Genomic DNA, 15,373 nt, shown 5'->3' on the forward strand with positions numbered 1-15,373 from the left:
CGAGCCACAGAGATAAGATTTGCCCTATGATGTCTCACAGTAAGATAATCAACATCATATCTGTGAATCATCTGCACGAAAGTTTCATTTTGGAAAGAACGGTCAGGGTTAAGGGTCAGGTAAACACTACTATAAGGAAAAACAAACAAGTCAAGTGTCTTTGCAGTTACGGCAATTCGTTCATCCCGTGCAGCTATCATATTGTGTTGTGGTGATTGGTATCCAGGAAAGTAAAGTAAAATAATGGGTGAGCCACAAAAGTCATTGAAATTTTCTTTCTTCAGGAAAATAGCACGAGACAAAACTCTTCACCTAGCTCTAAAAGGATGGAAACTGATTATTATTTTAGAAGACACGTACATTGTGATGTATTTATCCAGGACCACTTGGGAAAAGTTACGCAGGAAGTGGTCTGATATCCTTGGCTACTTGCAAAGAAGAGTTGACTACGAAATGGACCTCGGTGATTGTTATATTCTGAAATGCCAAGATGGGGAACTAATACTTGATGATACAGGAGCTGATGGAGGTAAAGTTTTTTCTATTAGTTGTGAAGAAGCTGAGAGATTTTCACCAAAAATGTACGACATTGATAATCATTTACTATTTTTGGAAACTGGATTACCATCTGTCCGTATCATGGGGAAAAATTATTGCTAATCATTTAAATTCATCAATGGTAAAATTAGACTTTCAAGATTTTATCCAATTCGATAAAGAATCTTTATTTTGGGAAATTTACGAACATTTCACAAAAACTGTTTGTGTATATTTGCTGACAAAAGAATACACAGAATGTTTAGGGAGGCATGGTGTCATTTCCAGACTGACACAATATCAAATGTATGGAAGTGTGGTTACCATGGTATCTGATTTAAAAACTCTTTTGCATGACCAGCTATTTTGATGTAATGTAACCAAGAAACAGTGAGTAACAAAAATTTTATTCATTGAACTCTTTGGAAAATGTTAAGAGTCTAAACTAAATATTGTGAAATATATATTTAGGTAATTACATGTTTCGAATTTTTCTCAGTGAATATACTTGTAAATAGTATTTCAGAAAAATAAAATATGCATTTGTAAACTTAAATGAACAAATATGTGTACTTTTGTTGTTCTGTTTTTCCACAGTGAATTTTTTCTCAGTTATTCTGATTAGAAGTTGATATTTAAATCCACAACTTTATATCTTAATGCAATTCTGTTTAATTATTTTAAAAAAATCACAACTGTGAAATTAATGCCAGGATGGGAAAAAAAGTGTTGAAAATTAATATCCATGTCTTGATTATTTTAGAAATTGTCTAATGCTACCTATTGACATTATTTGAGTTATCTGAAAACAATTCGTTCACATAATCGAAAATCCGAACTGTTAGAATTTGATTGTTTTACAGAGAGAGAGAGAGAGAGAGAGAGCACCTAATTAACCCAAAATGTGACTTTAACTCTTAAAGTTTGGTATAGAAATATGTTTGTACTCTCCAGATAACGCATATACAAATTTTACCTTTCCCCAGACAAAGTAAGATAAAAACACACCAACAGTATAAACAGCAGCATGTGAAAACATGTCGTTGAGTCATCTGCGCAAAAGGTTCATTTTTGAAGGAACGGTCAGGGTAGGTATGGTAAGTGTAAACAGTACTATAAGAAAATACCATAGAGTCGAGTGACTTTGGACTTAAGGTAATCATTCATCCACTGCAGCTGTTGTTTTGTGTTTGGTAATGTAAAAATAATGGTGAGCCACAATTTCTTTGTGAAAAGTTCTATTGTTTAGAATTTTGTAAACGAAAGTTACCATAAAGTATATGATCAGAGCTAATAATCAGTGAAATAATAATAATAAATAACTATTTATTTGTGGTGCCATATGAAGTAATCTAAGAAGAAGAAGAATGAAGGAAAACGATAATGAAAATCGACAGTGGATGAAAAATACGAATTTTCAGTTATCATTGCTATAATTGATGTACAATTTCTTTTGAATAAGAGTTCAAATTTATTTCCTAAAGAAATTTGTATTTCTGATGGAATTAGTGTAAGATATGCATTGACAAAATCACCTTGTAGTTGGAAAGAATTACCTGAAAGAGTTAAAAAACAGAATTCTTGGTTAATAAAATATAACCATCAGCTGAAGTGGGAAATTGGTTCATTATCTTTGGACAAACTAAGAAATTGGATGATAGAATCAACATGCAAATATCATATATTACTTGCCAAAGGAAGAGAAAAATCAAAAACATTAACGAAGTTAATAGGGAGGTCTGTTTCTTGATTTAAATGAAATTGGAAGCCCAAAACGTGAAAACATAACGTGTACTTTTAAATGCTTTTGGAAACATAATGAAAGATTCTGTGCTTTTAATAATTCTCAAAAGTATATGTATTGGATTCAAAAATATAAATATGCAACCCTTAATTTTACTACAGTAATAAATTCCCAACGATCACCAAATGAAAAATTAACTTTCAGATGAGAGTCACATTGTCAAAACCACATGATGGCAATTCCATAAGCATGGAAAGAACTTTTGATGTATTTTTCAATTTATTTATTTTCTGTATTGTTAGATTCAGTAAATACAATTTGTAAATAATATTTCATTCAAATAAAATGTGTAAATTTAAATGAACAAATTGTGTGTCGTTGATGTGTTATACAAATTTAAGGAGGATAACATTTTTTTCCCTTGTGAAATTTCATGCCACAAAGTAACCAGAGACTTTTTTTTGATTCATTGAATTAAAAGTCTTATTTGTTCATGCAAGCCCTCAAATATATCAAGAAACTGTCAAATCTTGGAAGCAAAAGGAATAATCGGGTATTAAATTAATAGCCCAGAATTTTAGTGGAGAAGATTTCACCTGAAAAGTTACATACTGTAAGAATTTGGCTATTTTACAGAGCCATTTGTTAATAATATCACAGTCAAATAAAGGTAACATAGAAATTAACAAAGTATATATTACAGAGCTAATATTCATTGAAATAATAAGAAATAACTATTTATTTGTTGTGCTGGCAAAAGAAATTTCTAAAAGAATACGCAAGGGCGAGTTCAAAACCTTGATTGTCGCAAATATCCGTTACTTAAATTACTAATGCTAAAGAATAAAATAAATAAAATAAATAAATAAATTTCAGTTACAGAAATAGGTTAAGAGCACAAGGAATCGCAGGTAAAATTAATAGTCAATATTGGTTTTAAAAAATTAAATGTAACCATTAATTTACTACACCAATAAATTCCGACGGTAACGAAGAATGAATAATTTTAGGATATGTGTCATCGCAATCATGTGAATACTATAACCCCTTAGTTATATGTAAGTATTTGAGAAATATCCAAACTTGAGGAAATGCTACCTTTTGAACAATACCGCAATTTACGGATGTGACTCATGTCATCTTCATAAAAGACCCTTTGAAGAAAACCGCTCGCTGGGGGATATTGCTCATGACTATAACATAGCATCTACGGTCTGTAATCTAAAGGAACAAGTATTCAAATATTTCAGGTTACAGTATTTACAGAAATTTCGTTCTTTGTGGTTTTTGTGTTTGTGTTGTGATGTGGATATAAAATTCAACTATTTTGGAATATTCGTATTTAGAAGAGCCATTCTGGAAAGCTGTAAGTAATTTTTTTAACTTAAACATAACAACTGCTCGTATGTTTTTGGTATGCGTAATTCTAATACTGAATAGTTTTTTTTCATAAGAATAATCATAGGGTATATATTAAAGTATGAACATGGATACATTAGCGATTTTTTATGTCTAAAGTGTATGTGTGTGTATGTGTTTAAGGGACACCAGTAGATAATTAATTATTCAGAAAAACTCGAAACACGACAGCCATCACGACTTTCTCTAAGAATTCCCACACTTTAACAGGAAAGAAATACCCAAAATGTATTGGAAAATTAGTACAACCATCTATAGAAGAAAAAATTATTTATTGAACTTTAAGATCTTACTTTAGACAAATCAAAATATTCGGATGAATTATGAATAAAATATGAACTTGATTAGAATATGAATATAGAAGAAAATACGGATGAACTATGGGAAAAAAAGTGTATTTGAGTTACATTAGTATATATAATTAAATTATTCAGAAAACCTAATCACACCCGCCATCACGACATGCTCTAAGAATTCCCACCCTTTCACAGTAAAGAATTACCCCAAAATGTATTGGAAAATTAGTACAACCATCTATAGAAGAAAAAAAAACCGTATGTTTGAGTGACATTAGTATATATAATTAAATTATTCAGAAAACCCTCGAAACTGTGAATTTCCAAACACATAACGTCACGATTCTTATCTCTAAATATCACCAAATACACCACGTGATGTCCCCGACAGACGAGGGGCCCAGCCAAATTCCAAACATTCTAAACTCAATAACAACAAACATCCACGTCACGATTCCTTATCTTATCTTGATCTTGATCTGGTCAGAAGTGTCCACCAATCACGACACGATTCCTTATCTCTAATATACAGTATCTCCCTTTTCCATTCAAAACAATAATGTCACTTATTTACATCTCATAACAACAAACATTCACGTCACGATTCCTTATCTTATCTTGATCTTGATCTTGTCAGAAGTGTCCCACCAATCACGACACGATTCCTTAACCACTAATATCATTCTTTCCATTCAAAACAATAACGTCACTTAATTACAACTAACAATGACGTCACTTATTAACAAAAAACAAATGACGTCACTTATCTACATCTCATAACAACAAACATTCACGTCACGATTCCTTATCTTATCTTGATCTTGATCTTGTCAGAAGTGCACCACCAATCACAACACGAATCCTTATCTCTACCATCACCCATAATTCCATACGCGAACCAAAAAAATCACCCACAATTCTATACGCGAACCAAAACACAAGAACTGAAGCCATTGACACATATGCCCACAAGGAAATTCCTAACATTCCAATCCCATGAAGCCACGCCCACAATGACTTCAACCAATCACGTCATGATTCCTTATCTTATCTTGATCTTGATCTTGTTCAAACCGACACCCATACTACTGACATGGCTGGATAAAGCACTGGCACGTGTTCTCTTGTAAGCGATGTCCCTCCTGTGCTCCTCCATATATACTTATAACTTTTGTGGCCAGATGGACCCCAATCCCGTGGATTATAATCCCTTCATTTCTATGAAAAATAGCTTAAATTAATGAGAGTTTATCGAGCACCTGGCTCACCCATTTTAGGGTAGTGTGGGAGCATCTGTACCGATGAGCAGGGCCGCTTTCGGGTACTTGTGTTTCCACCTATCGTTTTCATCATAGTTAGATGACTCTCGAATGAGTAGATTGGGATGATTAGCTGCTTTGGTGAAATATGTAACGGCAGTATCACGGAGAAACATGTCAATATCAGGAATGTCAGTATCTCGATGGAGGAGAGCATTCCTGACAAACCACGGAGCATTGAATATCATACGGAGACATTTGTTCTGGATGACCTGTAGCTTTTTGATGTTGCCAGGGGAGACGTGACCCCAAGCCTGTGATCCGTAAGTTAATGTGGGTCTAATGATTACTTTGTAGATCCGTAGTTTGTTTTCGGTGCTGACACAGCTTCTTCGGTTGAGAAGAGAGTAAAGTTGCATAATTACGGAGTTTGACTTGCTGCAGGCATAATCGATATGAGAGTTAAAGTTGAGGTGGTTATCTAGTTCAATACCTAAATATTTGGTGCAGGATTTCCATGGAATAGCTGTGTTGAAAAGTTTGACTTCTCCGTTGTGGGATGCCTTCCGTCTTGTGAAGAGAATGGCAGTACTTTTGTCGGCATTCACAGCTATTCTCTCTCCATTTCCTCAGCCATTTTTTTAGGTTTGTTGCTGCGGTTTGTAAGCGCTGCGTAGCTAAGTTCGGTCTGATAGATCTACTCAGAATTGCCATGTTGTCCACATAGCAAGCTATGGTGGTGGATGTCGTGCTAGGGACGTCAGCAACAAAAATGTAAAAAAGCAGCGGAGAGAGCAACGAGCCTTGAGGAACACCTGCAGCGATGCTTTTCGAAGAGGATTTGAGTCCTCTCAGCTTGACCTGAAATTTCCGGTTTTTTAGAAAGGAGTCAATAAGCTTAGTAAGGTATAGTGGAACGTGGGCTGTAAACAATTCATAGATGAGGCCTTTGTACCAAACATTATCAAAGGCTTTTGCAACATCTAGAAAAATAGCTCCTGTATGTTGTCGCCAGTTGAATTCAGCTGTGATGAATTTGGTTAACCTGTGAACTTGTTGTACGAAATACGAAACCCAAACTGCTCTTTCGCGGAATTATGTTGTTTTTGTTCACCACATCTTGAAGTCAATTGAGGATGACTTTTTCCGCAATTTTCCTTCACACACACACACACACACACACAGACACACACATATATGCTAGGGGCTCCTCCTCCTGACGCCTACGGTGCAAACACCCCTGTATTCCTGACTGGTAGGCCGGTTCTCCTTGAATTCTGATGACTCGATACTCAGGGTAGACCCTGAGTTTTAAAACATTTCAAATAACTTGACAAAAACGTTACACAAAAACATTACAGCCTACATCCGTTTCAAGCCGACGTCACATCCGTTGCCAATTTCAGCTTATCATTTTATAGTATATATATATACAGTGCCGTAACGAGGGCGTGTGGCGCAAAATTTAAAAAATGTTTAAAAAAAAAAACAGATATAAAAGTCCGCTATTTTTTATTGAATTTTTAAATTTCGGCAATACGCCGGTTTAGACACATAAATTCTGCAACACACTGCAACTCATTTTAATGGGGTTAATAATAAGTATTTAACATTGCATTTAGTAAAATTTAACTTGTTACATTTAAATTTTTCAAAATTTTTGTAATTTTTGGGTTAGGGGAACGCAAATTAAGCCTTTGCCACAGGCACTTCATGCCTTCATTACTGTACTATATATACAGTAGCGCACTCAGGATTTAATCTTGGGGGGGGGGGGGGGGAATTGAGTAGACGATCTGAGAATGCGTACGACCTTGACTGAACATCTGCAATGATCGCTAATTGATAAAGTAGAATACAAATAGAAGACATGACACAACATAAATAAAAAAAAAAAAAGATTTTTGGAAAATTTTCTAGTGTTATAATCGCGTTATGAGAGGCTCAGATCATATAGAAAAAGTAGGGTTACGTCCCGAAATCTTTTTTTTTTTAATTATATAAACAACAGTGATATATCCAACAAAAAATATTTTTATTTAATTCAAGTAATTCATGTAAGTTAAGAAAACATATACTATGAAACAAATATATAGTATAAAATTATAAAAATTACATATTTTTGAATCCAGGAGGTGATCTTTCATTTTTCGAAATATAGGTGCGTGTTTGCATTTTTAAACAATATAACCCGGATTCATCCGCATTCAAAACCTGGTCTGAACTATAAATGTTTAAAAACTTTGAGAGCTTTTTGTTTAATAAGATTTCCATCCAAAGGAATTTTCTTTGGAATGCAACCTTCTCGAAATCATTAGCGATTTTTCCGAGTAGAACATTGCATACACCAGCAACGCACTTTGCACTTACCTTTGACCCAGCAATAAACACTTTCTCGGATTGTGTGTTCATTTTGTTCGATTGTTCGAATTGTTGATTCGTTTAAATTCAAGGTCCCTGCAACAGGTCTTGGTTTTTCTCCATTTTTCAACTGATCGATGATTTTAATTTTTTCTTCATGAGAAATAATTTCCTTTTCAATGTCGGTTTTTTCCCTTTCGTTGCAGTTTGTGGCCATTACTATAAAAATATTTTTTTTACATAAAAAAGCATTACATGTTAACTATGTATGTAACTCACCAAAAAAGAAAGTGTTCAGCTTGAGATGAACACACTTATGATTTTTAATGCACTTTCCTGGCAGAAAACGAAGACAATTTTCAACAATAAACTTTATACAGTAAACAATTGACATACGTGCGTGCTAAAGGGTATTTTCCCTAATATAAATTCGCTACTTATAACTACATGCGCGATACGGGCAGACACAAATTTAACGAAATTAAAATTTGATTTTTAAGTCACACAGTGAAAAACATGAAAAGATAAAGGGTTACTACAATTTATAGACCGTATTTTTTTATCGGAACCGCGTTGAACAAGGGTTACTACAATTTGTAGACCGCGTTATATCGAAACCGCATTGTATAAGTACCGCGTTATACGAGGGTTACCTGTATATATATATATATATATATATATATATATTTTTTTTTTTTCCGAGGGTGTATGGGGGAGAGGGTAGAGATAGTAGTGATTAGCATTCAGGTTTAATTTTATCGATATTCTTCCTGATTGCTAATGGTAATTTTACACACACATCAATGCCAGCATCAAAGGCGAGTTAGTAACCAGCTGAAATTCCAGTGCAGGTCTCATAAATAGCTCGATAGTCGAATATCTCCGGCCCACGAAGAGATTGAATGTTTACTGTAATAGGATCTTTGAAGCAGTTAATTATTCTCGCTAAGTTTCTTTTTTTATTTTTTATTTTGCAAACTGGTTTATTTATTTAATTTTTATGCTATACTGCTGAGAATAAAAGAAGAGCAGTTTAGTTGTGTTGTTAATATTTCGTCCTGTGACAAACAAAGAAAACATTTATCCTACTGTACGGACCCTGCCATGATGCAACGAATATGCAGGTCGGTAATGATACGTATGCCATTCCATATCAGCTCATGGCAATAATTAAATTTAATGTCTCATATCAGAATGTGTCCGCCAATCCCGCACTGATGCAGAATAAACAAACAAACAAAAATTCCTAGTAATAAATATTCCTATAATTAAATACTACAAAATTTTCCTTTCATACTTCTTTCCAATCAAAATGTTTTTCTCTCAAAACATTCCCGGTTTCTTTATGACTTTTTTTTTTTTTAATCATTGTTATATCATAAGTGTGATTTTTACTGACCACTTCATGCTTTACAAGTAGAATTAGAATTTTTTCTTACCTTGTGACATTAACAGTTCATTGTGAGGAGTCTCGCTTACATCAAATCAGCATTTCCTTTTTCCAAGGATATTTTGTTAACTGTGTTCTGAATTAAATAACTACGACAGTTATTTAATCTGTGGTTCTGAAACTTTTATTATGCATATACATTGGAATGAAAACGGAACACATGATTCACTTTTGACGGATGTGATAACTTCTCCTGTGTGACGCTAGAGGGCATTGCATCATCTGTGAAAGAAGCTCACACCCAACGAAGGCATTGTGATGGAGGTTGTAGGTAGTGGTGGAAAGAGCGTGCAGCTCGTGATCATGGAAGTATTTTAGATTGTAATACCAGTTCTGCAAAGGAGAAAGTGGATTAAAACAATGGCGATAGATGTTGGATACGATAAAAGTAAGCTTATTATAATGCCTTTCATACCATTCGGAGTCTTTGTATGGCCTCGTTGATTGTGCGCTCATAGATGTGTCAAGTTCTTTCACAGCATCCTTGTTCATGTGTAATGCATGATCTTCTGTTGTCATGAGCGATTACAATTGACTCCGCTGCATCGTGGAGTGGTTGTTTTAAAAACTGAGAACAAACGCTGCTAAATGGCTTATTTAAACGATTATATCCAAATTGTATTAATATTCTTTGATTTGTGAAGGCGCTTATCTGCCATCCAACAAAATGTTATTTTTGACATTTCTAAACAGAAGTCATTTTGCCATGTCTTTCCAACTGAGTAATCAGATAACTTAGAATAAACTGAACAGCATATCTTAAAATAATTTCTAATCACAATCGATTATGAATTCTATACCGTATTAATTTTTTTATATAATCGGTGGTATTGCGGCAATCAGCTGGATACTTCATTTCTTTTAAGTCGTTCACTAATTAATGGTAAACTGTTTCATTACGTTATGTATTTTGATCCCGAGTTATTAATGCGAATCCGCTAGCATTTCTTTCCGTGCTATATTAAAATTGTAAGGGAAAAAAAAAACTAAAAAAAAATGGCAGTCAGTGCTGCGAAAGAAGAATATGGATATGTTCTATAAATAGGTTTTAAAATTTTGAAGATTTCGATGTTTTAAGAAGTTTAAAAGCTGCTGCTAAAAAAATACTACCCACAAAATTATATTTTTACACGATAATCATCAGCCTTAGAGATAATTTTGATAATGTATTCCTTAATGGCATACTGTGTTAAAAAAACACAAACTCGCAGCTGTATTGCATTGCAAAGGTCGTTGTAATCATCGATTGATTTTGGTTTGTGAACTTGAATCATATAATACTCATCAACGGCATCCTTCAATTTCTTTCAAGAGGTATTATTCCGGCAGTATTTAAATATTAAGCATGTGTGATTTGAGTAAAATATGTAAATGTTTTTCGATTCACATTTAAATATATAGTGTGAATTGTTTAAGAGAATATAAGTAATTTAACAAGTAGTTATGTATTTTATAGATCTATTTATTCCAATGAAAATTAAACAAAAAAAGTTGCAGTAATAATACATAACTGGCATTTCGTAATTTGTTCAAGTATCTTTAAAGGTTATTCAACTTTTATAATGACTACTTGTAGAATTTCAAATAATCAAATTTTAAAATCAAGTTGATTTTAGAATTTGATATTTGAACCAGTGCTTCTTTGGTAATATGCTGAACTGATCCTCTCATTGTGTTTTTCCACTAATGCTACTTAACCTTTACTATTTTCGATAAATTGCATTGAAATACTTTCTATATAACTTACGATTTTGAGTGACCTAAAAAGGTGCAGGATAAGAAGCATCTACATCTATATTCGTTAACTGGAGCTGAATTCATTTCTATTAGCACCCATCATTTTGTTTCGCGTATTGACTTTCTAAAGAAATTTTTGTTAAAATATAGGATTAAAGTGACTATGCCTATAGTGAAACTCATCAGTATGGACGAATCTAAGCTTGACCAAAATAAGGATATTCACAACCGAATCAAGATTACTCCTAGAATGTGTAACTTGACAGAAGTTGCATTGTTTCGATGTATAGCCTTAGCTGGTTATATACAAGTGCTGAAAAGTTGTGATAATCACCATGAAGGAATTGAGGTAGACCCACGTTCTAGGTGTTTATTAGAACTTTTCAGCCCCCACTCATATGAATGGGTGAAGGACTACATAATCCTCAAAGTGTTGATCTCACATTAGGTCTTAGACTTTGCATAAAAAAAAATTTTTAAATGAATAATATGTTAGAAAAATATTTCCATTAATTTGCCCACCTAATGTACTATAGGTTTACAACCTTTTGTAGGTGGGAGTCACATAAAAAATCAGCATAATCATGGTGGGATATAACATTACATGAAAGTTAAAATAAAATCAGCACAGAGCTCAGGACATTTAATGGAATTTCTTTCTTCATACAGAATCGACTTTTATTCCTGAAGTATTCAGTTTCTTTCTTCTTTTTTTTTTTAATGAATTTTTTAATGGTCTGATATCAGTATCTGACATTGATAAGTTAATTGTATTTTATTATAATCCAGAATTCTGAATCATTGCCTTCAGTTAATCTTTTTTTTTTTTTTAATTATTACATTTCATCTTTTTGGAGTCCAGGACCCATCATGGAAATTTGCGATGTACATTGCAAATTTCACCCTACAGACATTTTTTGCTGTTAATTGCTCATGTTCTCTGGACAGTTTGCTGTTTCTGTGGGAGGAAAAACTCTCTTACCTCCAGAGCCAGTAGGTTTTATCAAACTTCATAATAAGAATTTTAGTAAGGAAAATTATGGTCATTCCAAACAAAAGCTTGTTAGATTCACAGGACTTTAATATCATGGATAAAGAATGGAAAGAAAGATGTGAATTTTAATATTAACTTTTCAGTTAACCTATATGATGGATAGTTGGAGAGGGAATGGGTGAAGCACTTAGTTTACTGTAAGTAACTGGTGAATAGTGTTTGCTCATTTATTGACAGCTTTAAGAAAGTGATTAAACTATAAATGCTAGTTTTTGATAAATTGAATAAACAGTTTGAATAAACAATACTTAAAAACGTTTTGATTAAAAATGAAACTTAATGTACAACAGCTTTTAATATATAAATGTTGCTTTTATGAAAGGGGCTTGCATAGAATTGCAAGCATTTCATCTAGTTGTTTTTTTGCATACTTTTCTACCTGGATTTGATAGATTCTCTAGGTAGTAGAGGATTTTTTTTTTATCATTTGGTATGTTAGTGAAGAAGTGGGTGAAGCTAGGTTTAGTTTTTAAAGCAGAGTTCTTGGCTTTCTTTTTGCTTCTACTGAAATATAAGTGATGTACTTTGGTATTACTGGAATCCCATTGCCTTCTTCATTCATGAGTATACAGTAAATATTAGCATGTTCTTAATAGGAATATATTAATGTGATTTCTGAGCCACTTGTTAAATGATTCTGCTGCTGTACTTTCTTAGCATATACAGTGTCTGCTGGAAAAAAAAAAACTATATCTGAGTTTTTCACATTTTATGTATTCTGAATGAACATGCAGACATCTTTTGTGGATTAAAAACAAACAAACAAAAAAACTGGGAACCCTCCATGAAAAGTTGGTAGGCAGGGGTTCAGGCATTTACTCAAATGTTGGAAATCCATATAACCAATGTACATTGTCTCAAATTCCAGTCACTTTCAATCCTCAAAATCTGTCTGTTTCTGCTAACCTTTACACCTTTCCCAACTAACACTTCACATTTCTTTACTTCTTATAAGTATAAGCAGTGATTTTAGTTTTGATTGCTCTGCTATCACTTATGGAATCTTCTTCTCATTTTGATTTTCTGTTGCTTGGCATTTCCTGAAAAACTGATTTTGTGTAATTGCTGATTATGGTTTTTCTTTTTTTTTCTTGAAATCTAGGCCTCTTACAGTCCAATAACAAAATGTCCATTGGACACACACCTCTACAGATTATACTATTTGTCTGATTTTGATTATTGGAATGGAATATAGTTGTTTCTGACATTTATTGAGGCCCTCTGAAAAATTCAGCCTAATCAGCCAAAAATAACACAGGGATTGTAGGGTGTGTGGGGGGAGTCGCTTTTTCTGAAGATTATTATTATTATAGGGGCACCTCCATGGAGTCCGAAGACTCATTGTGGTAGATCCAATCTATCATACCTCTCCTTGAACACATTAACAGACAAAGTATTCATGACTGACTCTGGCAACCCATTCCACTCATTCACAACTCTTCAAGCAAAAAATCTAGTCCTCACACCCTTACTAACCACACCTTTATTCAACTTCCAGGGATGACCCCTTGTTCTGGTCCCCTCTAGCCAAGTGCTGATACATTTCCCCTGCATCTATCCTATAAAACCCTTTAAGCAACTTAAATGTTTGTATCATATCCCCTCTTTTCTCCTATCAACCAACTTCTGCAATCCACACACCTTCAGTCTATCCTCATAGAGCACATTCCACAGGCCACTCACCATCTTGGTCACTCATCTCTGAATCCCTTCCACCACTTCATCTCCTAGAAACCCAGGGACCAGGACTTGAGCATAGTAATCCAGATGTGGGCATATCAAGGTCTTATAAAGAGAAATAACTTCCTTATCTCCACTTCTTAATGTGTTCTTCAATAGCCAAATAATCTTATAGGTTACCTTAGCAACATATCTTCTAAACTTGAACTCTCTGTCTGCTATATTTTTATCCCCCCCCCTCGAAATCTCTAGCTTCATCTATTTCCTGGAGTATAGTGCCATCAATGTGATACACAGCTTGTAATCTATTTATCACAAAATCCATAACTTTACATTTCTTCACATTAAACTGACACCCATTAACTTTTGTCCATACTGACAGTCTAATTAAATCATCCTGCAAGCTCTCCACATCATCTTAATTAACTATTATTCTACCTAATTTCACATCATCAGCAAATAATTGAATATTTCTTTTCAGGTTATTTCCTATATCATTTATGTACAAATTAAACAGCAATGGTCCCAGCACTGAACTTTGCGTCACACGACTAGTCACCTGCTTTTGCCTCGATTCTGCCCCTTCATATACCACTTTTTGATATCTGTCCAGCAGCCACCTTCTTATCCACCTGACCAGTGTCATATTCATCCCCATTTGTTCTAATTTAAGTAACAGTGTTCCATGTGGTATTCTGTCAAATGCCTTTGAAAAATCCAGCAAAATCATTGTGTAGCCATTTCGTTTATTCAACTCAGCTGTTACTGCATTATAAAAGTTAGTAAATTACTAAGGCATGATTGACCCTTCACAAAGCCATGTTGATCCTCATACAGTATCATATTTTTTATCTATCTATCCATTCTTGAATTTGCTTTTTGACCAATTTTCTAGTACTTTTATCACCACGCCTGAGATACTGATTAGTCTATAATTAGCTAATGCAGTCTTAGAATCTCCCTTATGCAAGGGAATTATTTTGCTCTCTTTCCACTCTCTTGGAACTCTACCAGAACTGAGACTTAAGTTAAAGAGCCTAGTCAAAGGCATTGCCAGTTCCTTAGCACATTCTCTCAAAACCCTAGCTGCTATCCCATCTAATCCCACAACTGTATTACATTGAAATTTTGCAATATCCTAAGAACCTCCAATTCATCCACTTCTGTTCCCACATTAGTGTCTGTCACATAGGTTAAAGCAGTAACCTCACTAGGATGATATATCCTTACAAAGTGGTGGCTCAGTAACTCATCTGTTTTATCCACTTCTGTCTGTTTGTGACCATCATCCTCACTCATTAAGGTTAATCTTCCATAGTCATTCTTCCTCTTACTTGCCACATAGCAAAAGAACTCTTTTAAATTTCCTTTGGCCTGCTTGGCAAGATATCTTATTCACCTGATTTCACTGAAATATAGAATGTACTTGTTTCATATATTGCTAAAGATCTGAGAAATTCAGCCTCAGTGGGATAAAATTGATGGGCAATTGTTGAAGGATCTTCTCCATTTCTTCAGATACCCCTACCAATTTTGTTGTTCAGCTGTTTTTTTTTTTTTACCAAATTTAGAATATAGTCATTTATTATTGCTGAAGAGTATCTCAGATTTTTATCCCACTTGGATTAAAATGGATAGCAGCTATTGGATAGTTCACCACTTTTTCTGGCAGGTCATATTGTTTTTGACAAACTTTGGAATATGGTTGTTTCTTATATTGTTTAAATTCCCTGAAAGTTTTTATGGTTGAATCAACATGTGAGATTGTATCGTTCAGTCAATTTTAATCAATCTGATTGTCAATTAAAGTATGATTTTTCATAAAAAAAAAAAACC

At 33.8% G+C, this 15,373-nt stretch overlaps 1 protein-coding gene across 1 annotated transcript in view; it reads left to right on the forward strand.

Annotated features, from left to right (window-relative positions):
* The first annotated feature begins 9,326 nt into the window (after window positions 1–9,326).
* Myo81F (unconventional myosin 81F) overlaps window positions 9,327–15,373 on the forward strand; it is a 454,212-nt gene continuing 448,165 nt past the window's right edge. Inside the window, exon 1 of the mRNA XM_090398885.1 lies at window positions 9,327–9,454. Within this exon, the coding sequence (XP_090255011.1) occupies window positions 9,427–9,454 (28 nt within the window). The 5' untranslated portion in view covers window positions 9,327–9,426. The remainder of the gene's footprint in view (window positions 9,455–15,373) is intronic.

The sequence above is a fragment of the Typopeltis vanoorti genome, chromosome 10 (genome assembly GCF_054136105.1).
Source record: "Typopeltis vanoorti isolate ZY-2024b chromosome 10, IOZ_Tvanoo_1.0, whole genome shotgun sequence".
Classification (NCBI taxonomy): Eukaryota; Metazoa; Arthropoda; class Arachnida; order Uropygi; family Thelyphonidae; genus Typopeltis; species Typopeltis vanoorti.